At 41.6% G+C, this 26,759-nt stretch overlaps 3 protein-coding genes and 1 long non-coding RNA gene across 4 annotated transcripts; 3 read left to right on the forward strand and 1 right to left on the reverse strand.

The window, feature by feature from the left end:
* The first annotated feature begins 2,350 nt into the window (after window positions 1-2,350).
* Window positions 2,351-3,976, forward strand: LOC120734726. Its single transcript, XM_040033692.1, has one exon. It carries the CDS (start codon window positions 2,369-2,371, stop codon window positions 3,869-3,871), a length of 1,503 nt encoding a protein of 500 aa, XP_039889626.1. The 5' UTR covers window positions 2,351-2,368; the 3' UTR covers window positions 3,872-3,976.
* A 182-nt stretch (window positions 3,977-4,158) lies between these two features.
* LOC120734725 (protein NYNRIN-like) lies at window positions 4,159-7,663 on the forward strand. The gene is made up of 2 exons (XM_040033691.1): window positions 4,159-6,727; window positions 6,783-7,663. The coding sequence occupies exon 1, from the start codon at window positions 4,215-4,217 to the stop codon at window positions 6,429-6,431; it is 2,217 nt and encodes a 738-aa protein (XP_039889625.1). The 5' UTR covers window positions 4,159-4,214; the 3' UTR covers window positions 6,432-6,727; window positions 6,783-7,663.
* LOC120734729 lies at window positions 5,480-17,747 on the reverse strand. Its single transcript, XR_005696094.1, has 3 exons — window positions 17,637-17,747; window positions 9,532-9,538; window positions 5,480-5,491 (listed from the first exon to the last, which is right to left on the reverse strand). It is a non-coding gene; the product is annotated as an uncharacterized LOC120734729 (long non-coding RNA).
* A 74-nt stretch (window positions 17,748-17,821) lies between these two features.
* Window positions 17,822-19,105, forward strand: LOC120734727 (general transcription factor II-I repeat domain-containing protein 2-like). Its single transcript, XM_040033693.1, has 2 exons — window positions 17,822-18,453; window positions 18,597-19,105. Exons 1-2 carry the CDS (start codon window positions 17,847-17,849, stop codon window positions 18,650-18,652), a joined length of 663 nt encoding a protein of 220 aa, XP_039889627.1. The 5' UTR covers window positions 17,822-17,846; the 3' UTR covers window positions 18,653-19,105.
* The last annotated feature ends 7,654 nt before the right edge of the window (window positions 19,106-26,759 follow it).

The following is a 26,759-nucleotide window of genomic DNA, read 5'->3' on the forward strand; positions in this document are numbered from 1 at the left end:
TGTGATTCGAGTGAGGAACTTATCTTAGCACAAAATTGATAGAGGGGTTTACCACACCAGACACAACACCAGGTGCAGGTTACACAAAGATGCCCCTGAGACAATCCAGAACATAACAGCAAGGTGCAAGATGTTACCAGGCAGGATATACATGGAGCTCCATAACCAAGTGGCTGGTATAGTATACAGCAGGGGTCGGCAACCCTGGGCACGCGTGCCACAGCACACCATTGTTTTTCTTATGACATTACTGTTAGGTATTTTAGTACCATGGGAGCATTTACTGGATATTGTTTTATAGTGACATTATGCAGGAAAACCCTGTCATTCAATAAGGCCCCTTTGTTTTAGTTATTTTTCTCTTTGACCCAAGAATTGATGTGTGAGAATCACAGGCTGGTACAAGGTTGAAATACCACAGAGATCACTCCCTCAGCTACATTAGTTTCTAAATCTTTTAGGAGACGCCTGTTGAAGGCCAGATGGTTTGTTTCAGAATTCACTAATGAAAGAACTCTTTATTTCGTGCCTTGAAAATATGTCGCTGAGATAATCACAATTGTATCTGAACTAATAAACTATACAAAGGATGCTTCTTCACCCAAGGGCAGGAAGACGCTCCCTTATCTTGGTCTGTACTGGTTTAAACTGATAATCTGCTGTCTCATGAATTTTACCCTCTATATAAACTGTTGTACTTGTGAATAAAGTTGAGTCACTTTGGGAAGACAATCTGAAGCAGTCTCTGTTTTCTTGTTCTCCCAAGCTGCTCCCGAGCTCGTACTAACACGCTGAATGGCATGCTTGAATATTACTTGAGAATATATTTGACTGTGTTACAGACTAAGGGACATTCTCTGCTGATAGGTGAAGGTACATTCTCTGCTGATAGACGTCCACGCCTTGAAGGAAGTCGATCCACGGATTAGGCCCTGGAAACCGTTTCCTTCAATTTTGGTGTCAGAAGTGGGATCCTGACGAAGGTAGGCACGTGTCTTTTATTTTATAAGACTGTGTTATGCCTTTCTCAGTGATCCACATAGAAACGGGATACGCTGACGAGGCCTTCTTCAGTGGCCCACATAGAAACACAGGAAGTTGCCTGTTGTTTTGTAAATTAAAGCAGAAAGGACACAGGAAGTTGCCTGCTGTCATAAACTAAGAAGTTGCTCACCAGCAGAAAGGACACAGGAAGTTGCCTGGGGTCATAAAACGAGAAGTTACTCGTTAAAAAGTGAGAAGTTGCTCACTAAAAAGATAAAATTGCTAGCAAAAAATCAAGTAACCTCAGGTGTGCCACAGCAAAAAAAAAAACTAACTTAAATCCTTCAAGCGTCTAAACCCCTCTGGAAATCACTGACCATGGGTCAGAATAATTCAAAGACCTTAGACGGGTCCGATAAAAAATCCTACAGCCTTTGTTTCTGCATTACAGAGAAGTACCAGATACCACCACTTGGGTGGGCCTGATTATAGATATATATTATGTCAACGAATTCCAGGTGTGACTGAATCTCAGCTTATTGAAGAAGTAGAGGAACTAAACCCTTAAAATGACCAAGCAGCTAACACCACCTCGTTTTTGTGGATAAACGATGACAAAATCACAGCCTTTTTTCAAAATCTAAAGAAATTTCTGCTCACAATGTCTAGAGATAAAATTGATTTAAATGCAGTAACCATGTGCAAGCAAAAGCCAGATGAATCCATTCTAGTTTTTATGAAACGTTTCACGCACTGCTGGGCTAATGAGGCATGCATGCCTGAAGGAGGAAATGACCAGATTTTCATAACAACATTCTTAAACAATATTCATCCAGAATGTTCACAACTATTGAAGCTGACTGCCACTGATAATCTCTATGACATGAAAATAAAGAACTTTATCACACTTGTCAAAACAAAAGCTGGTGCAGATCTTTTCCCCAACAGCACGAAGGCTAAAAGTGTTAAAATGATGTTGAATTTTGATGTTGAAGGCTCAGAGGAAAGTGAAAAAATGATGTATGCAGGGGCCCCGCCCCCTCAACAAGCGCAGCAAGGAGATTTCAGAAGGAGAGATAGGAATGGAGACGTATGTTTTTATTGTGGAAAAATAGGACACTGGAGGAGGGAATGCAAATCAGCAGCACGTGGGTCTCAACCACAAAACACAGGACCAGCTCCTGCCACTAGGCGTCAGCAGAGCTCTTACAGACAAGGTAACTGGCAACGCAGACAGGAATCACATCAAAATAATGGCCCCTTTGCACTTAGGCAGCAACCTTATAATCCACATTTTAATCCCCACCCATATGATAACGAAAGGCTGGACCGACAATAGGGAGGCCCAGGTGAGGATGAGGGACAGTGTGAAGCACTACACACGATGCTGCATTTGCAATTGTCCCGTAACACAGAAAGCTTGCCCATGTTAGATATAGAAATAGGTGAAAAGATTTATTCCTTTTTAGTTGACAGTGGAGCCACTAAAAGTTCACTGTCTGGAAAATTCTATAGTGGGCCTGTTTCCTCTGTGTGCATCAACACCATGGGAATAAACGGAACTCTAGTGCAATGCCCCAAAACTCATTCTCTAAAGACACGCTGGGGCCCAAAACCAGATGAAATCACATATCATCCATTCATAATTATTCCAAACTCGCCTGTGAATCTATTAGGCAGAGATTTAATGGCAAAAATGAACTTGTGTATTTCATTTAACACAAAGGGTGAAATGTTTGCAGATACTGATAACAGCTATGTTTTCTCTGCCCTATGCACCGACACCATGGAGAAGGAACAGCCTCTGTGTCAGCTGGACGCCTCAGCAGAGAATGAACTCAATATCCATCTGACTGGTACCCCACGTCACACACTGTGCCAAACACGTGTACAGACACCACTACCAGGTAACCCCATGCCTGGAAGCCACATATTTGTTTCTCTCACACTGTTCAACAACATGATAACTGCTCACACCAGTGAAGGCCGAACAGTGATTTTGTCACATAACTCAGACATAGGCTATGACATTACTGCACCATGTCGACACATAGATCTAACCTACCCCATACACTGTACTATCTCTGCTGTCACATTGCCAGCTGAATATCAAAACATGACATTATGGTCAAGAGGTGAGAATGATGTAGGATTTATTGATTGCACACCTTATCATGCTCAGCTGAAAAACAACAAGCCGGTATATGTCAAGCAATATCCCATTTCCGCTGAAAAAGCCGCAGCCCTAGACATCATCATAGGAGATTTATTGACAGCTGGAGTAATAAAGCCCACAGTATCTCCATATAACACTCCTGTCAATCCTGTGCCAAAGCCTAACAAACCTGGCGTATGGCGTTTCACACAAGACTTAAGGCAAATTAATGCAGTCATTCTGCCTCTGCCACCTCTCGTCCCAGACGTTCCCAGCATACTGACAGCTATTCCAGCAACAGCTACACATTTTACTGTGGTGGATTTGTGCTCCGCCTTTTTCTCAGTGCCTGTGCATGAGGACACACAGCCGATATTTGCTTTTACACATAGAGATAAGCAGTACACATGGACTCGCTTACCCCAAGGAATGGTAGACAGCCCTGCGGCTTTCTCAATGGTGGTACGTGCTACCCTGGACGGCTTCATTCCTCCAGAGGGCTGTACCCTGATACAGTACGTGGATGATCTCCTCCTCTGTGCTGAAAGTGAACAACTATGTCAAACTGCCACACATATGCTACTCCAGCACCTCCAACAGACTGGCCACAAAGCATCAGCAAAGAAAATGCAGTACTGTCAGACTTCTGTTCAATATTTGGGATTTACACTGTCTCACGGACAACGTTCCATGACTACAGACAGGGTCAAAAGCTGTGACCTCTGTCCCTAAGCCCACTACACAGAAGGAAATGCTGTCCTTCCTAGGCATGGTGAACTATTGCAGACAGTGGATACCAGACTGTTCTTTTCATGACCACATTCTGCGTGAATGCTGCAAAAAAGACAAGCCTCCTCGAATACTGTGGTCAACAGAAATGACTGCCTCTTTCAATGCATTAAAGGGAGCGCTGACCTCCGCCCCTTGTTTGGGTCTGCCTGACTACCACTTGCTGTTCCACCTGTACGTCACAGAGAACGGCACAACCTGTGCAGGCGTACTGGCCCAAGAGCATGGCTGTGGCTACCGTCCAGTAGCCTTCTACTCAAAGGTGTTGCCTGCGGTAGTTCAGGGGATGCCGGCCTGCCTGAGAGCAGTAGCGGCTTGCTCTATCATGATAAGGGACTGCGAGAAGCTCACACTCTCACATGACACTATTCTACACACCAATCACCAGGTCACGACCATTCTAGCAAACATAACTACACAACATATGACCGCACAACGTCGCTCAGGTTATGAAGCTACACTGACTTCAACAGCAAATCTCACTATAAAAGCAAGCAGCACACCCAATTCGCCAGCACACTTACTTATTCGTATGCTGTGTTCCTCTGACCGACAGGATGGTTCAGACGAGCCTGACGTTCATGATTGTATGACACGTATACAGGAATCCACAGCACCACGCCCAGACTTAGAGCAGACACCAATCCCAGACTCAGTCATTGTTTATGTGGACGGGTCCTGTTCAAAACCAAATGACAACTCATTTCTTTGTGGCTATTCGGTGGTGACATTGCCTGACATCATACTAGAGGCTCACTCATTACCATTTCACTCAGCACAAAAAGCAGAGCTCATGGCTTTAATACGCACCTGTGAGTTACATGTGGATAAGCGGGTAACAATTTACACTGATAGCCGTTATGCATTCGGTGTGGTGCATGACTTTGGCACATTGTGGAGACAGAGAGGCTTCACATCTGCTGATGGAAAATCGATCGCTAATTCTGATCTTGTTCAAAGACTTTTGCAGGCTATACAGCTGCCATCGGCAATTGCAGTTGTTAAAACGAAGGGGCACAGCACGGCTGACACAGATGAAGCAGTGGGAAATGCTCTTGCAGACGTAACCGCAAAAGCAGCTGCTGCCTCACAGCAACCACCCAGAAAGGAAGTATTATCTTTGCCTTTACAGCTGCCACTTGTCACACTCCCAGACTATTTAGAAACAAATGTTGACCTAAAATTCATACAAGAGCAGGCCTCTGCCTCAGATTACACTTACTGGGAAAGTAATGATTGTACCTTAGATAACAGAGATGGCTTATACAAAAACCTTGAGGGTTTGATTGCCCTCCCATCTTCACTACTGCCAATCCTTGTCCGCCATTTTCATGGTGTGAGTCATGTCGGACAAAGAGGGGTAATAGGAGCAATAAAATCAAGATTTGTAATTGAGAAAACATCACACGCAGTAAAACACATATTAGCAACCTGTCTAACATGTGCACGAACTAATGTAGGTAGCTCAAAAGCAAAACATCAGCATTTACCACAACCAGATTTCCCATTTCATACATTACAAATTGATTTTACACATATGCCAGCACAAGGAAGCATCAAGTACTTACTGGTAATAGTGGATCAATTTAGTAAATGGGTAGAAGCTTACCCAACATCAAAAGAAACTGCAGAAGTAGTCTGTCAAAAGTTGTGCAATGAAATAATACCCAGATTTGGAATACCTCACCAAATTAACAGTGATAGAGGACCTTCATTCACATCAGAAGTAATTCAAAAGTGTGCTAAAACTCTAGCAATAGACTGGAAATATCATGTGCCATACCATCCTCAGAGTTCAGGAGTTGTAGAAAGAATGAATAGGACCATAAAAAATCGCCTGACTAAAGCAATGATAGAAACAGGAATGACCTGGATCAAACTACTTCCTCAAATCCTCTGCGAGATTAGAATGACTCCATCCGCAGCAACCAAATTATCTCCATTTGAAATAATCATGGGAAGACCGTTTCCAACACCATGGTCAGCCTCCAGAGGGGCACCGCTATTGGAAGGGGACATAGACACTGCATTGTCTGACTATGTTCATAACCTGGTAGAAACACTGAATAATAACTATCAGAAAGTTTGTCTCTCTCAGCCTCTCCCTTCCACAGATCCAACCCATCCGTGGAAACCAGGAGACGCGGTGTTGGTGAAGTCGCTAAAACCAAGGGCACTCGGGGAGGCCGCGTGTTCCAGCCTCCAGACTGTACTTGCAGTGACGAGGACCAGCATCCTAACAGACGGACAACCTCAGTGGATTCATGCCAGCAGGGTTAAGACCAGCCCCACCAAACCACCTAAGGCGTCGGATCAAGTAGATGACGACTCAGGCGAGCCAGCGCCCGGATTCAATACACCTACACACACACAATCACTGATTAACACACAACGCCTGAAAGAGCCAAGACTCAGAAAGCCCTTTGATCCCCCACCTGAACAACAACAAGGTACTCGAACATCCAGCAGGAACAGAAAGCCTAGAGTACCACACAATGTCTAACCTGATAAAGATAGACTCATTCCATCCTGATAATGGAGAAAATGAAATGCCCATTGTCATCACACGACGCTTATACGGGGTCTCTCGAACCTGGGACCAGGCCAGGAGACGACTGAAGAACTGTGTTTTTTATATATTTAGGTTATTAATCATATCTACTGCATTAACCTTAGGATTTTTCGTATTGTAAACTGCAACCCTGTTCACATTTCTGCAAGCCACATTTTGCTGACAATACCTCATGCTCCACTTGGCAAGACACCCACCTAGTACACTCCTCACGTTCTCTAAAATCAGTAGAAAGCAACACAGACACCACCAATAAACCATCTTATGCACCCCCTAGAGCAGGAGCAGATAGAACTAAGAGCCAATACAGGTCACGGTCAGTGGCTAGACAAGTGGATGCAGGACACGTTTGGAAAATGGAAGGAACTAATTGTAGCCTTTCTAACAGTTGTAGCATGTATTATTTTGTTTTTGATGATTATTGCCTGTTGTGTGATACCCTGTGTACGCTCAATGATAACCCATATAGCTACCAGTACAGCTACTTCAATGTATTTGCAATTAGCACAAATTGATCCTGAGGATGTGCCAGATGTTACCAATGATGTTCCTGATGTGTATATTGAACATTAGGTTGTGAACTATTACATTTTATGATTTGCTTTTTATATTATGTTATTACATTTGTGATTTTTCCTTTCTATTTGAGTTATTATTTTAAAAAATAATAAAAGAGGGGAACTGTTAGGTATTTTAGTACCATGGGAGCATTTACTGGATATTGTTTTATAGTGACATTATGCAGGAAAACTCTGTCATTCAATAAGGCCCCTTTGTTTTAGTTATTTTTCTCTTTGACCCAAGAATTGATGTGTGAGAATCACAGGCTGGTACAAGGTTGAAATACCACAGAGATCACTCCCTCAGCTACATTAGTTTCTAAATCTTTTAGGAGACGCCTGTTGAAGGCCAGATGGTTTGTTTCAGAATTCACTAATGAAAGAACTCTTTATTTCGTGCCTTGAAAATATGTCGCTGAGATAATCACAATTGTATCTGAACTAATAAACTATACAAAGGATGCTTCTTCACCCAAGGGCAGGAAGACGCTCCCTTATCTTGGTCTGTACTGGTTTAAACTGATAATCTGCTGTCTCATGAATTTTACCCTCTATATAAACTGTTGTACTTGTGAATAAAGTTGAGTCACTTTGGGAAGACAATCTGAAGCAGTCTCTGTTTTCTTGTTCTCCCAAGCTGCTCCCGAGCTCGTACTAACACGCTGAATGGCATGCTTGAATATTACTTGAGAATATATTTGACTGTGTTACAGACTGTTAATGGAAAATTGTATTTAGTAGTCAGTATAATCTTTTAGTGATATAAGTTTGCATATGGTAGAATACTGCATGTAGTTATTTGTATTGTTGATTGTCATTTATGCTTAGAAATATTTAACCATATATGCTTAGAGGTGTATAATCAATTGTGTAGTGATAGGACTGTGATCTTTAGCAGGCTGCAAAGGCTTGGTGTGTATTCCACACTAGAATGCACACCCACATCCTGGGAGCACGAGAGAGGTCGTACCTTCTCTTATTGTTTTATGGTAGGATTAACGTAGTTACGTCTGTTTTAGTCTAAGTGCTTTTTGTTTAGATGAGCTGCAGGACTTCCTCACCGTGTTATCTAGGATGAACCATCTAGGGTGAGGGGGAGGCTACCCTCTTCCTGACCAAGGATGTTTGACCCTTTGATCAGCAGTAACACACACACACACACACACACACACACACACACACACACACACACACACACACACACACGTTCAATGGAGTATAAAATAAAGACCAGGGCAGTTCCTCACCGGAGTCTCTCAGTAGGGAGCTGCCCTTGCTAGCAAGAACTCTGTGTGTTTCTCTTCTCTGAGTCTTTACTGAAGAAGTGTTTTAGAATATTTTCCCTAACACAGACTAAGGGACATTCTCTGCTGATAGGTGAAGGTACATTCTCTGCTGATAGACGTCCACGCCTCGAAGGAAGTCGATCCACGGATTAGGCCCTGGAAACCGTTTCCTTCAATTACCAATAAGTTTGATGTGTCACATGGCCCTCTTCCTATTGCAAAAACAAAAGTTGTATCCAAGATGGCCGACTTCTAAATGGCCACCATGGTCACCACCCATCTTGAGGAGTTTGCCCCCTCACATATACTAATGTGCCACAAACAGGACTTTAATACCACCAACCATTCCCATGTTATTACGGTGTATCCATATAAATGGCCCACCCTGTAGTATAAAATACTCCAGGAACCATAAGGAACCATAAGGAACCCAGCGGGAGCAGCAGCCCTTGAGGTCAAAATCTCCGTCCGCACAAGTTTGAAGACATTTTTGAGACTCAAAATGTGGTTGTAGTGTCAGGGTTACAATTAGATTATGGTTAAGTCTAGGCATTCATTTTTGATGGTAAGGGTAAGGGAAAGCATTATGTCAATTAGATGTCCCCACAAAGATATGAAAACACGACTCGGTGTGTGTGTTACACCTATAATAACCTGGGGATGTAACTTGTGTTTGTGTGTGTGGAGCTGTTCAACAGATGGACAGATCAGTGCTGCATATGTTCTGCCCCCCCACCCTTCCACTAGGGACAATGAGAACACATGACACACTGCTGATCTGGGGGTGTACTGTTTTCTCTTTAACATATGCACCCCTTTCAGCACTCTTTAATCACAGCAAGGATAATTCAAAGGGTCATTATTGCAGTGCATTGCATATTAAAGCTATATTACAGAGAATATTAGGGAATTATGATATCTATTAAAAGACCTTCGGCTTCTCACAGTTGTGACTGTAAGTTATGGCTCCATCTGTGGATCCTGTCAGGTTTGACTGTGTGGCAGGCAGAGTAGGACCCAACTGCAGGACGGGGAGATGAGGTATTAACTCAAAGAGCCAGAACCACGTCTTCCAGCTCATCCGGGGGACACTGAGATGTTCTGCCTCTTGTATCAGCAACTTCGTTCTTTCGGTCACTACCCAGAGATCATGACTATAGGTGAGGGTAGGAACATACTTTCTACAGCTTAGCTTTTATGCTCAGCACTGTCGTTCAACACTCAACAAATTGGTACATTACCAGTGGAAATGTCTTGGAGCGAGAGCAGTAGACTTTTTGACAATAAATGGAGAATAAGAGGATGCCTGACCAATGGAGAAGTATACTGGCATCATTTTTGAAGACAAAGAGTGATGAGCAGAGCTTTAGCACCAAAGGGATGATTACATTTTTTAGTTATTCCATGAAGACAGGGAAAGAGTTGCTGAAACTAGGTTAAGCAGCGACTCTTTCCCCTGCAGATTATTAATAAGTAAGCAGCAATATGGCTTCATGCTGAGAAAGAGCATTAAAGATGTGATGTTTGCTTTGAGACTGTTGATGGAGAAGTATAGAGAAGGTCTGATGAAGCTTCGTTGTGTCTTTGTGGATGTAGAGAAAGCGGATGATAATACAGCATGAATGAATGAGACGTATGTGAGGGTGGTGCAGGACATGTATCAGGACAGTGAGAGCGTGGAGATGTAGAAGTATGCACTGGAGAGAAGAGCAATGAAAGTCAATAGAAGACTGAATGTGTGAATGAACGGGAACATGGCAACGTGTAAGGGATCCAGGGAATGGAGGCAGATGAGTTTGACAACTGGTGTCTCAGGAGGCCAAAAGCATGTTACATGTACAACTACAACAATTTGTTCATAATATTTCCAATTATTCCATAATTTTGCCTCACAAATTGCCACAAATGTAAATATTCATACATACTGTTGTGTACTTGTTGGAATCTATATTTATATATCTGGCCCTGGTAGGCCAGAATGACTTTTCCACATAAGGCCAGATATGTCTGGATATTTTTTTTCCTTTAATGAACAAAGGCAACATTAAAATATTGCATTTTTTATTTATTCTGGTGTATAATATCAACACTTGTTTAATGAGCTGTAACAACTATGCAAAAACCTGAGATATCAGGAAGTGGAAATCTTTTTTCATCACACTGTATGTGTGTGCAGTGAGGTCCACACACACACAGCAGTGCCTGTGTCTGTGGAGGACTGAGCTGATCCCAGTGTCTGATAAGGGTGCACAATGTCAGATGATGCAAAGATGGAAATCAGAAAGCAATACCAGAAGAGCCCAGAGTCCCGTGGGAACACAGAGACATCTGCACTGATACAGCCTGAACAAGAATCAGCATGACCTCACACACCTGCAGCACAGCATGGTGGACTTCTCTCTTATATTCTGGCAATTTCACTCTTATTCACATTACTTTTTATATGCTGCCACAATAACTACAGTCTACTGTAAGGAGTCTAGTGTTAGATGAGTTTCTTCCTGCACCACCAGAGTAGGTGTAAGAATCAACAGCAACTGAATAATAACTTTAAGCAGCTGCTTTGCCAACACTAAATACCAAGCCTGCCCTCCTTCATGTTTGTTTTGTTTATTCAGATCTTTTTTCTGGATTCACAGCAATAAAGCTGTGGCTTTGAGTTTATTCCTCATCTCACAAATCCTGCTTTTCCAAGCACCAAATCCTGGCATTTTTGGAGCTATGTGGCAGGCAGGATGCAGGATCTGGACCCCACAGACTCGAGTTCTGTTCCTGACGAGTTAGCGAAAGTAGAAGCCAAGCTAAAGAAACTTCGGAATATGCTTGATATATGCAGTGTTGGGAAGGTTACTTTTAAAATGTATTCCATTACAGAATACAGAATACATGCCCCAAAATGTATTCTGTAACGTATTCCGTTACGTTACCCAATGACAGTAACGTATTCTGAATACTTTGGATTACTTAATATATTATCATGCTTTTTACAACAACGGGAATGTACTATTGCTGTGTGATTTATTACTATTACTGAAGGTCCGCGACTCCGAACCGTAGTAAAGGACCTCTGACTAATACGGCGGGGTCCCTGTCGGCTCATAGCCGAAAAATAGCTTTACTTTGTTGTGTGGGTCAACTTTTCTTGCGAGAGACAGAGAGAGGCGTTGAAAGACTACTCCAACGGAACTTATTGTTTTCGGAGGAAAACACGAACACGGTGTACAGTCGAGTCTTAATAGCTTACTTACAACTGGGCTCGTCAGGCTCTCTTCTTGGCTGCAGTGGTTATTATTATATTTACATGCTTCCAGCTCCCGTTTTTGCTTGATGACAACTCGTACTTTTCCACTCGCCTTTTTCTCCCTCCTCGCGGTCACAGACCCATAAAGTGTATGGCAGTCTATTCTCCCTGCAACACGGACTACACTGCCCATGATGCTACATTCTTTAGAGCTATGCTTGTAGCATTCTGCCTGTTAGCTTAGCACAACAACAACAACGAAAAGGCGCTCTCTCACCCAGGAAACACACAGTCGCAGAGAGAGAGAGAGAGAGAGCGTCGCCCTGTAACCATGGCAACCGTAACGCTGCCGCCTGGAACAACAGAACGTAGCTGTCAAACAAAACCCAAACAGTCCTGACCCGCGACAATATGAAACAGGAAAGTACCGCAGTGTAATCCATTTATTTCAACAAAGTAACTGTATTCTAAATACCACCTTTTTAAACGGTAACTGTAACGGAATACAGTTACTCATATTTTGTATTTTAAATACGTAACGGCGGTACATGTATTCCGTTACTCCCCAACACTGGATATATGTCAAGGACTTCTATAAAAGGCTGGTGCATTTGGCCTTTCTCAAAAAATGTGTCTTTTCCAAGCCCCAAATCATGGCATTTTTGGAGTTTAACTTTCTAGCATATTCTGCAAGGAAGAGTAACATGCTTCTTCTCCACTCCTTCAGCCAGGCAGTTCTCCATCACCATCTCAGACCAACAATTCATCTCAACCGTCACATCTAGCTCCTAGCAGGAGGAATCGTGGTCTCTGGTGGCAGATCAACAGCCCCAGCTTAAACCTGCCTCTCTACCTGAGTCTCTAGAAACTGAGCCCCCCCATCCAACAGCCTAGTGTCCCAGTCTACTCCTGTCCAGCTTCTTTGTTGGTGAAGATGTGGGCTAAAGATGATGAGCCCGCCAGCACTGCGCTCCCTGCTCCCTCTTCTGGAGGCTTGCTGCTACTGGAGACAGGCTTCTCCAGAAATCGTTTGTTTTTGAGTAGAATTTGCTTTAGTTAACCTCTTTTCTTAAAATAGCATATTTCGTTGATTAGGCTTTGAGATTACATTTTTGTCTTTTTGGGGTTATAATAAAAGATATATTCTGGGAATTCCATCTGTACCTGTATGTTCTCGGCTGCTTGGTCCTTGATAATTAGTCTCAGAAGTGGAATCAGACAGTTAGAAAGGCATAGCCCCCCCACCCCCTTTTATTTGTTTGAGCTTCCTCAGTCCTTAACAAAGCCTGCAGAGAGGAGGAAGAGGTGTGAATGCAGTCTGAGCAGATGTACAAAGCCAGCAGATGTGCTCAGAGGGCAAACTGATGGGCAACAGGAGGAACATTGAGCTTCTGGATGCTGACAACATCAGACTTAATGTCTCTTCTTGGTTCACATGTAGGATAATGCAAGACAAGAACAACAGAAGAATATAAGTGACTAGCAGTGTTGGGAAGGTTAGTTGTAACATGTATTCCACTACAGATTACAGAATACATGCCGCAAATGTAGTTTGTAACGTATTACATTAACTTACTCAATGTGAGTAATGTATTCTGAATAAATAAATAAATACAATTGTATTTATGTAGCACCTTTCTAGACAGAATCACAAAGTGATGCACATAAGATAACAAATAATAAAAGGGTAAAACAGACAATATAATACTTTGGATTACTTGATATATTATCATGCTTTTTACAACTAAATGAATGTACTATTGCTGTGTGATTTATTACTATTGCTGAAGGCTACTCAACATCAAGTGAACATTGTTAGCTGAAGCTAGTTCATAGACCGCACACTGTTAGACTTGATGGATAGCATTAACAACCTGCTAGCTAAACATAATCATGTGCACTGACTGCTTTGCTCGCTCACCTACCCCCGCACCTGTCTCCTCCCAGTGGCTGTCTTTTAATCAGGTTTTAATGTTTTATGAAGAGTGTGTTTCAGTTTCAGAATTTATACAAACAGGATGGAAGATCCAATTATTTACTGTTGCTTTATACTAGACCTTCCCAAAGTGTGGGGCCCGCCCCCTAGGGGGGGCACAGAGCCATGGCAGGGGGGGCACGGGATGAAAAGGGGGGAAAAAAAAACAAAACGCTTGGACACTGCTAGCACGGGCGCCTACAGAAACACAAAGCAGGAGATGAAGCATCGCTGAATATGTTTCCAAACCAACTTCATTCTAAGCCAAAGACTAGAAAATATGGTGAAGCAAATCTTCCCTTTGGCTTCACCTGCACAAGTGCCGAGGTAGGTCTCCCTGCAGGATTGGTTTTCCCTGCGTCGGGAGCAGCGCTGGGCTGTTCAAATCACGGACAAACAGGATCCCACATTCTTGATTTTTAGTTCACAAACACTTCTTGTAATGACTAACTACTGCTGACATTTTGGAGATATACATACTATACTATACTTTATACAGTTAAGTTACAGCAAGATACAAATAATATCAGGCTGATCCTGCCACGATTTGTTCCCCCGGTTCAAATCACGGACAAACAGGATCCCACAGCTGTTTATGTTTTTAAACCTATTTTGCACAGAGAGGCATTTTTTGTGTGCGCGCGGGGGGGCGCAAACATTTTTCTTGTAAAACAAAGGGGGGCCCAGCAAAAAAAGTTTGGGAACCACTGCTTTATACTAACACTGTGGAGAAGCCTTATAGAAAGACCTATTTGTTTTTAGTCAGCGGTCTAAAAGGGAAATTGTTGGATTTTCTTTTTTAACTTGGTCAATGGCGAATAAGGTCTTACGAGAGTATTGCTATTTCTAATTGTGCAGTAGAAGACCTATTTGGTTGTTTTACCCCCACTATATTACACTCTGTATCTCGAATTGTTGTTGCAACAAATCATTTTGAGCTTGTTTGTAGCTCTGAATCGTTTTGGGAAGGCAATGGTGCTTTCTTAGTTCCTTGATTGTTTTCTGTTAAATAAATAAATATGTAAATATTTTGTTGGTAATTTATATCAGCACTAAGTAAATGAAGACTACACAGCACTCGGGCCACTTGCGTCCCACATGATGATAGTTTTTGGCCCCCGCCTTAATATGAAAATGTAATGTTAGTGTGAGTTTGATATGTATGGCACTTAACAGTGTTGTGTGCGGAGCTGAACGAACCTACCAATCACGGTGGGATTTGGATCTTGGGGCGGGACATCGACCGGGCTTGCCTGGCTGGCTGCCTCGTTCCTATTGGGCACACACGGACATTCGTCCCAGCGCGCTGCATTCACAACACTTCAAAAAAAGTTTTTTAAGTTGCTTCCCAGCGGGACATTATACGTATATATATTTATACACACATATCAAAGTTAATATGAGGTCTTTCTCTGTGACAAAATAAATCAAAGTGATGCGTACACGGCCGGAGAAAAGTAAGGAACTAATTGGAGCCTAAACATAGCAACAGCTGTTTATTGGCAATAACCGTCCCCAGTAACCCGAACTAATGATAGGGTTGCACAGTAATTTGTGGGTCGATGTTTTTTATTTGCATCACTCTGTTTACATTGTCTCACACATTATGTATATTTCTACATAATATAAAAGTAGTCAAAACAATTGACATCAACAACAGCACAGTGTCATTTCCATTTCTTTTTCCTGCAACAAAATCACGGCGGATAAAGGTCCATGGGCAGTCGCCTTTTTTGCACTCGCTATCCCTGTACTTTCTACCATCTACAAATGCCATGGTGTTCATGTCATCACGAAAGACATGAACATCGAGCATAAAAACAAAGGAGACTGCTACCAGGCTTTTATCTGTCGACCACCGTGCTGCGGTTACAAGAAAAAGAAGCGGAAATGATGTTTTCTATGCGTTGAGATGTTTCCCGTGCATCGGCTAAAGGCGTTCCTGTACCCATTGCAGGGGGTCGCGGCATGAATAACAAAAAAAAAAAAAAAGAAGGCTTGGAAACTGCTAGCATAATGGAGAGGTTTTTGACAGGGCTCCCACACAAAGGCAGGAGATGAAGCATCGCCAAATCTTTCCAAATCAACTTCCTTCCAAGCCAAGTACTAGAAAATATGATGAAGCATATCTTGCCTTTGGCGTCACCTGCACAAGTGCCAAGGTAGGTCTCCCTGCAGAATTGGTTTTCCCTGCGTCGGGAGCAGCGCTGGGCTCTCCAAATCACGGACAAACAGTATCCCACATTCTTGATTTTTAGTTTACAAACACTTGTTGTAATGACTAACTACTCCTGACATGTTGGAGATGTTAGCTCTTTATACAGTAAAGTTACAGTGGGATACAAATAATATCAGGCTGATCCTGCCGTAATTGAAAAATATGATGCATTTTAGTCATATGATGCAAATTCAACTATGATGTCAGACGGCATTTTACAGCAGTTGTTTTGATTGCTCTCAATTTTGAAAGCCCTATTAAAGATTAATATCAGTTTGTACATGCTCCAGATAGCTCCAGATGAAACTCTTACTTTTACTCGACATTTTGCCGCAACATTTCAAAGAGCCAGAAAGTAAAGAAACAGCAGACGGAAATGATGCAGGTCAAATTGTCCTACGTTTCACGCATGCACAGTACAGGAACGTAGCATTTTCAGTGTGGATGAAAACGACAGTGTGGACGCGAAGCATTTTTAGACGAAAACGCCTTTTTCAAGTTTGTCCAGGTTAGTGTAGACATAGCCCCAGTGTGCAGGGGAGCGGAGAGTCATAACTAGGCAAGGATTAGAATACTGAGGCTCACAATCAGAGTCAGACCGTGGGACTCGGAGGGGAGGGTGTCTGTGGGAGAAAATCCGAGGAGGCAGAGATGGAGAAGGATAGAAGAGAAGGAATTCTCTTGCAAACAGACAGGCAGGAGGCAGTCTTCAAACGCTGGATGGAGACCTGAGCACATGGACGTGGAATTAACACGGGTCCAAAAAGGATGCAGTTTTTCTGTTGCAAAGAAAAACTCGTCTGCATGAAGGATTCGGGTCAGGCCAACTCACCAGATTTCAGGAAACCTTTGATGTTTCTCAACTCATGCCAATATTTTCTGAGAGACCCTGACACGTTTTTTTTTGCTTTTCGAGAGTTTGGCTAAAATACGACAGTGGTCTGATGCTGAACAAATATGGTTACTGCAGTGTGTTTTCACTGGAAAAGCTCAGGAAGCCTTTCCAGCCCTATCAATGGCTGACGGTGAACACTGTGAAAAAGTTAAACAGGCTGTTTTAAAAGCTTGCAAACTGGTTCCTGAGGCTTATAGACAAAAGTTTAGAGCTTCCCAGAAACAGGAGAGCCAAGCTTATGTGAAGTTTGTTCAGGAGCTAACAACCTTGTTAGACCCTTGGCAGGTTGCCTCTGGAGTAAGTATATTTGAACAGCTGAGGGAGCTTATTTTGCTTGAGTAGTTTAAGTCGTTTAAGTTTAAGTTTAAGTTTAACCAGTAGCTACATATTTGAATGAGCAGAAAGTGAACAATGCTTCTGATGCTGCGGTTGTGGCAGATGAGTTTAGTCAAACGAAGTAGTTGTCGGAAGTATAGAGACTTGCCTTTCAGTCGTGGGGAAGGAATAACAGAACCACAGAATGCAATTACTAAACAAAACTTCACCAGTGCGAAGCAAGATGATAGTATGACATGCACGTACTGTTTAGTGAAAGGTCACTGGAAAAATCAGTGTCGAGTAGCTGCTACATCTAATCAAGGAAGTCGTTCAGTGAAACCTATTGCCCCTGCAGGCTTTGCTGTCCCCTAGCTAAGGTTATAGCTGCTGTTCAGTTTCACACCATGTCCACTAGTACTTCTGGGATTATTCAGAAAAACTCACTTGATTTCCAGTCCATTGACCCTAGTTATAGACCATACGTATCTAGAGGATTTGTCTCATTGGTGGGTAGTGACCAGAAGACGCCTGTAAACATTCTCAGGTGCTTTAGATTCATAGATTTTGGCATTATTGTTGCCCTTTTCCTCAGAAACAGATACTGGTTGTTGTTCAAAAACCAGTTTGAAACTAATGACTGTACTGCAGGGGTGTCCAAACTCCGGCCCGCGGGTCCATTTTTAATTGGCCCGCAAGTAATTTTATGAATAGAATAGAATATGGCCGCACTTCAACTTTTGCTTGAGTGTATTGCACTTCTTAGTTTTAACACCAGGTGGAGCTGCTGTTGATCAAGGCAGTTGCTCCACCAAAAAGGACAACCACAGAAGAAATTTACCCCAAGTTACTAAACATGGCAGAACCAAAGAAACGAAAGAGTGAGTGCAGAAAATTTCAGACACGATGGGAGAGTGAATATTTCTTCAAAGAATTCAAGGAGAAGTGTGTCTGTGTGATCTGCACTGAAACTGTGGCAGTTATGAAAGAGTATAATGTACGACGTCATTATGAAACCAAACATCGGGCCTATGCATCCGACACTGGTGCTGAGCGAGAGCAGAAATTAAAGCAAAGGGTAGCTCTCCTGCAGGGTCAGCAACAGTATTTATTTCGTGCTCAAAAGGTCCAGGAAAAGGCTCCAATAGCCAACTATGAGGTCGCCCAACTCATCACAAGACATGGCGTGTCTTTTTCAGATGGAGACCTCATAAAACACGGCCTCGTTAAAGTCACCGAAATAATGTGCCCGGAAAAAGTGCAGGACTTCAACAACGTCAGCGTGTCCAGAAATACAGTCGTGCGACGCATTGAAGACTCGTCGGCCAACATTAAACTGCAACTGTCTGATAAAGCTGTGCTTTTGTTTTTTACTCCATCGCAGGCGATGAGAGCACCGACGCCACAGACACCGCACAGCTGCTATTTTTTGTGGGGAGTGGACGAGAGCACGAGCACTTTAGGTGAGTAAAAAATATATTCCACAGTACCCGTGTGTTAATGTGCAGGTACACATGCTTCAAATATCAATAATGCGCATCGATTCTGTCACCACCCTGCTTTTGTGCACCACTTTCTTATATGCGTTTTTCTTGTTAACACACAGAGTACACACCGCTGTGCACAGCGCACGCACACGCAAAGTCAGCTGATCTTATCTGACGCAGATTTGCTCCTTGATCAAGTGACATTTGTCCGGATTTTTGGCACGAGTGGTGATCAGCACCGCAGCTGGACAGCCCGATTTACATACCCAGCGCAGCTGATACTCCCCAGAATAATTTACTAAAATTATATGGACTCCTGTTATTAAGTCCAGTTCAGTCTGTTAATGTTGATAACGGTTTCAAACGAACGTTAACAGGTGTGTTGCTAAGCCTAATAACTTAAATAACAAACTTGAAATGTACCCGTCCCATTTTCCCCTTTATTGTTTTCTCTCTGTGCTGTAAATCTTCTGTCTAAGAAGAAATCTGAGGCTGCTGTTCTGAGAATGAGCTACCAAAGCTTTGTCTGAATAAATAAATAAAGATCCATTTATGGAAAGCTGTGATGAAGGCAGTTTTGTCTTTAATTTTATTCAACAATATAACATATTCGGCCACTTTTAAGTGATTTTTCTAACTTTAATACACTAAAGTTAAGGTTATATACCTAATTTCTAGAAAGTGGCCCAGCCCCTCCTATATTTTTATGTATGTGGCCCTCAGTGAAAAAAGTTTGGACACCCCTGCTGTACTGTTACCTTGACGATTTTTGTGATGATTCCACTTCTCAAAATCTGCTACTAAGAAATGAAGATAAGGTGAGTCAGACACAAAATACTGTAGCTTGTGTAATTACTTGGACCAGGAGTAAAGACGCGCTTGAATATTAATTTTCAACAGCTTCTACTAATAAAAAGTGAACCAACAATTTAAATGTGTAATTTCGTTTGCCACAATATGCTTTGTCATTCGCATGTAGCGATCTAGTGAAGGAACAGAGGAATGATCGACCACCACACTGAGTGGCGAATACCTACTTACATTTAAATTAAAAGTTGATTCTGGATATAACAGTGAGCCAATGAAGAGAAGTTAATGTGGGTAAAATAGCCTCTCTTTCTAGTCCATTGTCAGTATTCTTGTTTGAAGATTTTTTAAGGGGATTTTAGGACCTCTGATAATAATGAATTACAGTCGTCCAGCTAAGAACTAAAAAATGCATGAACTAGTTTTTCAGCGTCACTCTGAGACAGGATATTTCTAACTTTGGAGATGTTGCACAGATGAATGAAGGGAGTCATACATGTTTGTCTGATGTGCTTGCTGTTTCCCATCCTTTCATGAAGGATGGTCCAGTATATCTTGTGCTGATAGAGATCATAAGAGAAACATTGTATTTAGAGAATTCCATACTTGTGGTCATTTCACTCACTGAGGAATCTTTCTAAGGAAATTTGACTTTTTGATACAAGCCCATCTTTTATATACAGTTTATGGTTTGCACCCACATTGTACTCATTGCTGACGATCTACAGTAGCTATGCTACACTGAACTACAGGCTCAGCACCAAGCAAATATCTAGAATCCCCTATAAGATGTTTGTGTCTCCATTCAGCTTATTTCCTTTTGTGATCATTTGCCTGCCTGGTGTTTATCTAAAGTAGTGGAAAGTCAAGAGAATGTAAAACCTTGAAAAAGAACCAAATGTGCTTTTTACCCTCAATGGTAACCCCGAGATTTGAAAAGCTTTGAAATATTAAAATGTTATTTAGTTTAAAGTCTTTCCAGCTTTACAGACCTTCCTCTAGCCACTGATTGAGCTCCAGCATTGCTCTTAGTGTGAGTGCATGTTTGTTTTCTAGTGCATGTAACTGTGTGTGTGTGTGTGTGTGTGTGTGTGTGTGTGTGTGTGTGTGTGTGTGTGTGTATGCTACACTGAGTTTCACTGAGGACTCTTGAGACACCAAAATCCTTTCAGGGCCCCAGAGTGCTCCACTGTCTCCCTCTCTTTCTCTTTCTATCACATGATGTTTTTCATCTTACAGCTGCTGTTTCTTTTTTCTTCCATCTCCTGGCATCTCGATGCCCTTTCCCCTTTGTCAGCCGCACCAAGACCAAACAACAGCCGCCTCCATCTCTCATGGTCTTGAACTTCAAGGACATCATGGCTCTGACAGGCCACACTGAGCAAGCTGCTAATGCTGCTGCTGCCAGGCATGGGAAGCAGCTGATTACATGGAGCAGGATTACGCTTATCTCAGTCAACTGTGCACTGGCCAGTCTGCAGTCTGTTTGCTGTTTTTTTAGACACACACGATTTGTATAAAATGTAAAGTTTCAATGATCTCTCAATTTATTTAAGGAGAACTTAATAGTAATATCAAGCTACTCATTACAGGAAGTCAGCGTCATTGTGATGTCACGGTACACTGCAAAAACCCACCTCCTTAATACTAGATAAATACACTTATTTTTGTGAAGATTTGCTTAAAACAAGTGAAATTATCTGCCAGTGGGGTAAGTGTTTTTTTCTTACTAAGATTTCTTGAAATAAAAACAATATCTAGATTTAAATAAAGCTAAAAATAAGTCTTTTACACTTATTCCAGGCAACAAATTGAACAATTGAAACTTAAAATAAGCTTTAACCACTTATTCTAGGCAACAAATAGATAGTTAAATCTTAAAATAAGCCTTACACACGTATTCCAGGCAACCAGTCACGGCAATTGAAACCTAAAATAAGCTTTAGCCACTTGTTCTAAGCAAAATGTTGAAGAAATTAAATCTAAAAACAGGCATAAAACACTTATTCTAAGGAACAAATCAAAGCAAATAATCTAAAAACTAGTACATTAAATAATTTTAAAGATACACTGCAAAAATTACCCATCTTGAAATAAGTTAAAAAAAAATAGATTGTAGTCTAAATCTTCTTAAATTTAGTGAAATAATCTGCCAGTGCAGTAAGAGAGTTGCACTTGATAAGAATTCTCAAACTAAGAAAAAATATCTAGGCTTTAGACAAGTAAGAGATATCTTAAAACAAGTTGTGAATTAGCTATTCCAAAAACTCTGTTAAGTCAAAAAAGTCTGGCACAGTATACTGTGTATATGACCTTTATTGGAAACAAACTGTCCAAACAGTAACAAACAGTAACTTCAGTCAATCATAGTACACAAAAATTTAAAGACACATTGTAAGTGTAACTTTGTTATTTTGTGTTCCTTTTCGAACTGCTAAACCAGTTAGCTACGCAACATATAAAACATAATAAAAAGAGCATTTGCAATTTCAAACAGAATTTGAAGAACAGATGTGTTTAAAGGAAAAAGTACTTTGTATTACATTAATAAGAATTTAAAAAAAAGAATTCAAGTGTAAATTGCAACTTCAAAGCTATCAGGTCCAAACCTTCCAACACAGACCTCAGTTACATCTTGCTCAAACAGCTCTACGTTTCAATAAAAATTTCTACAGCCTGCCATGACCGTTTTGTATGAGCCTGTGGTGTCTTGGTCATGGATATTGTCCTTTAACAGTTAAATCTGAATGACAGACAGAAGCGCTGCCACACATTTAGGATAGGTGAGTAGTAGTATGCCATAAGATACAGCAAACCTTCTCCAAGGTCATCTGTGGCAATGTGTTGATGGGAGTGGTTCAAACCGCAATAATGCAATGCAATGACCCTTCAAAGAGCAGAAAAGGGCTGACGCTGGATCTTCTGTTGGCAAAAAGAAAAACAATGACAAAATTGTACAGGGTGGGTCATTTATATGGATACACCGTAATAACATGGGAATGGTTGGTGAGATTAAAGTCCTGTTTGTGGCACATTAGTATATGTGAGGGGGCAAACTCCTCAAGATGGGTGGTGACCATGGTGGCCATTTAGAAGTCGGCCATCTTGGATACAACTTTTGTTTCTTCAATAGGAAGAGGGCCATGTGACACATCAAACTTATTGGTAATGTCACAAGAAAAACAATGGTGTGCTTGGTTTCAACGTAACTTTATTCTTTCATGAGTTATTTACAAGTTTCTCTTTGTTCACAGCCATTGACATGTCGAAGAGGTTAACACGTGAGGAGCGGATCGAAATTGTGTTGATAGCTGGTGAACGCAGTAACCGGGTCATTGCAGCAGATTTCAATGCAAGACACCCTACGAGACCACCCATCTCCCATGCTACAGTTAGCAAACTGCTTGCTAAGTTTCGTGAAACTGGTTCAGTGTTGGATTTGGCAAAATGTGGACGCAAGAAAACTGTCACTAATGAAGAAACACCAGTGGCTGTCCTAGCTTCATTCAGCAAGAGCCCACAGCGTAGCACTCACCGCATGTCACTGGAGAGTGGCATTAGTCGAACATCCCTTCGGCGGTTATTAGCTACTCACAAATGGCACCCTTACAAACTCCAGCTACTGCAGCATCTCAATGAGGATGACCCAGATCGGCGCACAGAATTTGCAGAATGGGCAAAACAAAAACTGGAACAGGACCCTCAGTTCACGCAGAAGATTTTGTTCAGTGATGAGGCAAACTTTTATGTGAATGGTGAAGTTAACAAACAGCCTGTACATACTTATAGTTATAGAATATTCACAACATACTTCATACCGTGTACATTATAACATACCATAATAGACCAATCTCTGTAATATACTCACATATCTATATTATTGCTAATATATATTGTAATATATCTATATCACTAAAGCACTTCTGGATGGATGCAAACTGCATTTCGTTGCCCTGTACCTGTGCATGTGCAATGACAATAAAGTTGAATTCTATTCTATTCTATTCTAAACAAAACCACCACTATTGGTCTGACACTAACCCACACTGGATGGATCCCTCCAAGACTGTTGGAACAACAAAAGTGATGGTTTGGTGTGGCATATCGGGTACAACGATAGTGGGTCCATTCTTCATCAATGGAAACCTCAAGGCCACTGGATATTTGAAATTGCTACATGATGAAGTGTTTCCCTCTTTATGCACTGAAGCTGGCACGTTCCCTGAGGTTTTCCAGCAAGATGGTGCACCACCACATTATGGGTGCCAGGTCCGAGGATTCCTAGATGAACAGTTTCCTGGAAAGTGGATTGGTCATCGTGGGCCAGTTGAATGGCCCCCACGGTCTCCCGATCTGACCCCCTTAGACTTTTATCTTTGGGGTCACCTGAAGGCAATTGTGTGAAGATACGAGATGTGCAGCACCTGAAACTACGGATACTGGATGCCTGTGCTGGCATTTCTCCTGCGGTGTTGCTATCAGTGTGTGAAGAGTGGGAGAAGAGGGTTGCATTGACAATCCAACACAATGGACAGCACATTGAACACATTTTATAAGTGGTCAGAAACTTGTAAATAACTGTTACGTCCCCACATAAAAGCTAGGCGATGAGGGTGGGGGACAGTAACAGTTGGAACCGGGTGAAATGAAAAGAACGCCAGGCAGAGGTATTTAACACAAAATAAATCTTTATTATAATCAAATACCTCAATAATCATATAAGTAGTAACAACAAAAAGAGACAGCACCGCTGCTTTAATGATAAATCAGACAGGTCAACCCAAAGAGATAGTGACCGCTTCAACAAAAGAAAACAACAACAAGGCTTCAACAGAAAAAGACAGCAACGCTGCTATTAACAATAACCAGGCAGGCCAAACAAAATAATGGAGGCCGCCATCACTTAAGGGAAACCACCGCTCAGTTAAGCACTACTCACAAAGAGCCACGCACAGTGGGGCTGGTCACACACAGCGGGCCTTTTCCATACCTAAACCAGTATCACACACTGACCAACACAAAGGAAATCCACCAGCAGCCTCTCCCACACCACCACACTGCTCTTCTCCAGCTTATCACCTCTGAGGGTAATTGGTGGTAACGAGGGCAGATGAGCAGCAGGTGTGTCCTAAAGGAGAAGGCAGGGGCAGAGAGAGACAAGGGGAGGGGCAAGAAAGAAGGAGGAGGAGAGGGAGAAGACAACACCACGCCCACACACTCCCACAGCCTCACAAGATGTAACAATAACTCATGAAAGAATAAAGTTACGTTGAAACCAAGCACACCATTGTTTTTCTTGTGACATTACCAATAAGTGTGATGTGTCACATGGCCCTCTTCCTATTGAAAAAACAAAAGTTGTATCCAAGATGGCCGACTTCTAAATGGCCACCATGGTCACCACCCATCTTGAGGATTTTGCCCCCTCACATATACTAATGTGCCACAAACAGGACTTTAACATCACCAACCATTCCCATGTTATTACAGTGTATCCATATAAATGGCCCACCCTGTACAATGTACGGAGAAACTCCAAAGCTATCAGGGTAGTTCAAATACTTAACCACAAGTATGTATTAGACTTAGACTTAACTTCATTGATCCCTTTGGGTTGCATCCTTAGGGTGATACATGAATGATGACAACCATAGATCAGATGCGCTACAGACCATATTAATGTTATTTTTCTTTAGATTGACAAATACTGTATAGAAAATCCCAAATATTCATGCCATTGAAAAATGTAATAAATTCTGCCTCATCACCGTTAGGATTATGTCTTTACACACTTTAGGAAATGACAAACTGCACCTGTGATAGTAAATATATAATTTTTTCCAATTTCTGTTCGGCTTTAGGGGTATTATTTGATAACAAATATGAAGAAACCCAGACCTGAAGGACAAGAATCAGTGCTTCACTGGCATGTCCCATCTTCTTGGGTGGTGCAGCTCGTGATGGGAAGAGAGTTGGTAGTGTCCTAAACAGGGCTATGTTTAAACAGAGCAGGAAAGAAAGAACTAAATCAACTTTCAGTTCAATATTATTGCTATAATTGTAATCTTTCACTTACAACTGTTGTCACCAGAACTGCTACTTGGTGGCAAAAGCATGTTTGATCCACTACTTGATTCTGCATCATAATCTTCTCCTTGGTCACATGGTGAGATATCCATGAGACGCCTTTTCTTTAGTTTCATTCTAAATAAGTAAACGAAAATAGTTATATTACAGGAGTCCTAAACAACATGTGTCATGCTAGGTGTTTTTAGATCAAAAGCGGCAAAACTTGCCTCTTTGTGAACATGAGCCGAACTGTTTCCTCCTCATAAAATTTTCAGGCCCTGGAAGCAGGTCCCTTAAATCGTCCCTACTGAGGGTGTGGAGCAAGACCTCATCTATGTTGGCAGCTGTAAATAAAAGTCAGTAACTTTCAGAAGTGTAAAGGTTGTACATCTCTTTAAATGTATACATTTCACTGTTCAAGAAAGGAAACAATTCCAAATGGTCATTTTGTCAAATACATTTAAATGTAATTTAAATATTTTATTGATTTGACAACATAAAACTGATTCTATGTAGGATCACTGTCAGTGTGTGCAACACAAAATTCACTTAGACATTAATTTGCATAAATATGCATATGCTTGGCCTATCATTTAGAACCGAAAAGTTGCAATCATCCAAACCCTCCATGATTTTCTGGTGTAGCTTTTGTCAGAACTTTTCCCTGAGGACAGAAAAACATATATAAGTTTTGCGAGATCCCAAGTTAATTTTTTTTTTTGTAATAATAGAAACATTTTGAGACACTTGAATTTTAGGCAGCTGTTTAAGCAGCAGCCAATGAGCGTTCAGGTCCCAGCCAATCAGCGTTCAGGTCCCACCCACTGACCCTGATTGCCTGACTAAGAAATTCAGTTGTTAAATGACCTGAAATAAATACACCATTATGAAAAACCCGATTATGAAACAAAAACAGACTTCGGGAAAAACACATTTTGGAATATAAACTGATTGAATTTAATAAGATGTCTGAAAAAATGTTCTATAATTTATAAAAAAATTTTACTGCTGCTTTAGCTTCAAGTGACAACGGACAAACTAAAAGATCAGCTATGTACCACAGGCCTTCAAGCTGGCTGTAGTTAAACCTTTACTCAAAAAGCCATCTCTAGACCCAGCAGTCTTAGCTAATTATAGGCCAATCTCCAACCTTCCTTTCATATCAAACATCCTTGAAAGAGTAGTTGTCAAACAGCTAACAGATCATCTGCAGAGGAATGGCTTATTTGAAGAGTTTCAGTCAGGTTTCAGAGCTCATCACAGCACAGAAACAGCTTTAGTGAAGGTTACAAATGATCTTCTTATGGCCTCTGACAGTGGACTCATCTCTGTGCTTGTCCTGCTAGACCTTAGTGCAGCGTTCGATACTGACGACCATAATATCCTAATAGAGCGATTAGAACATG

Source organism: Simochromis diagramma, unplaced genomic scaffold, assembly GCF_900408965.1.
Source record: "Simochromis diagramma unplaced genomic scaffold, fSimDia1.1 OVJJ01000564.1, whole genome shotgun sequence".
NCBI lineage: Eukaryota > Metazoa > Chordata > Actinopteri > Cichliformes > Cichlidae > Simochromis > Simochromis diagramma.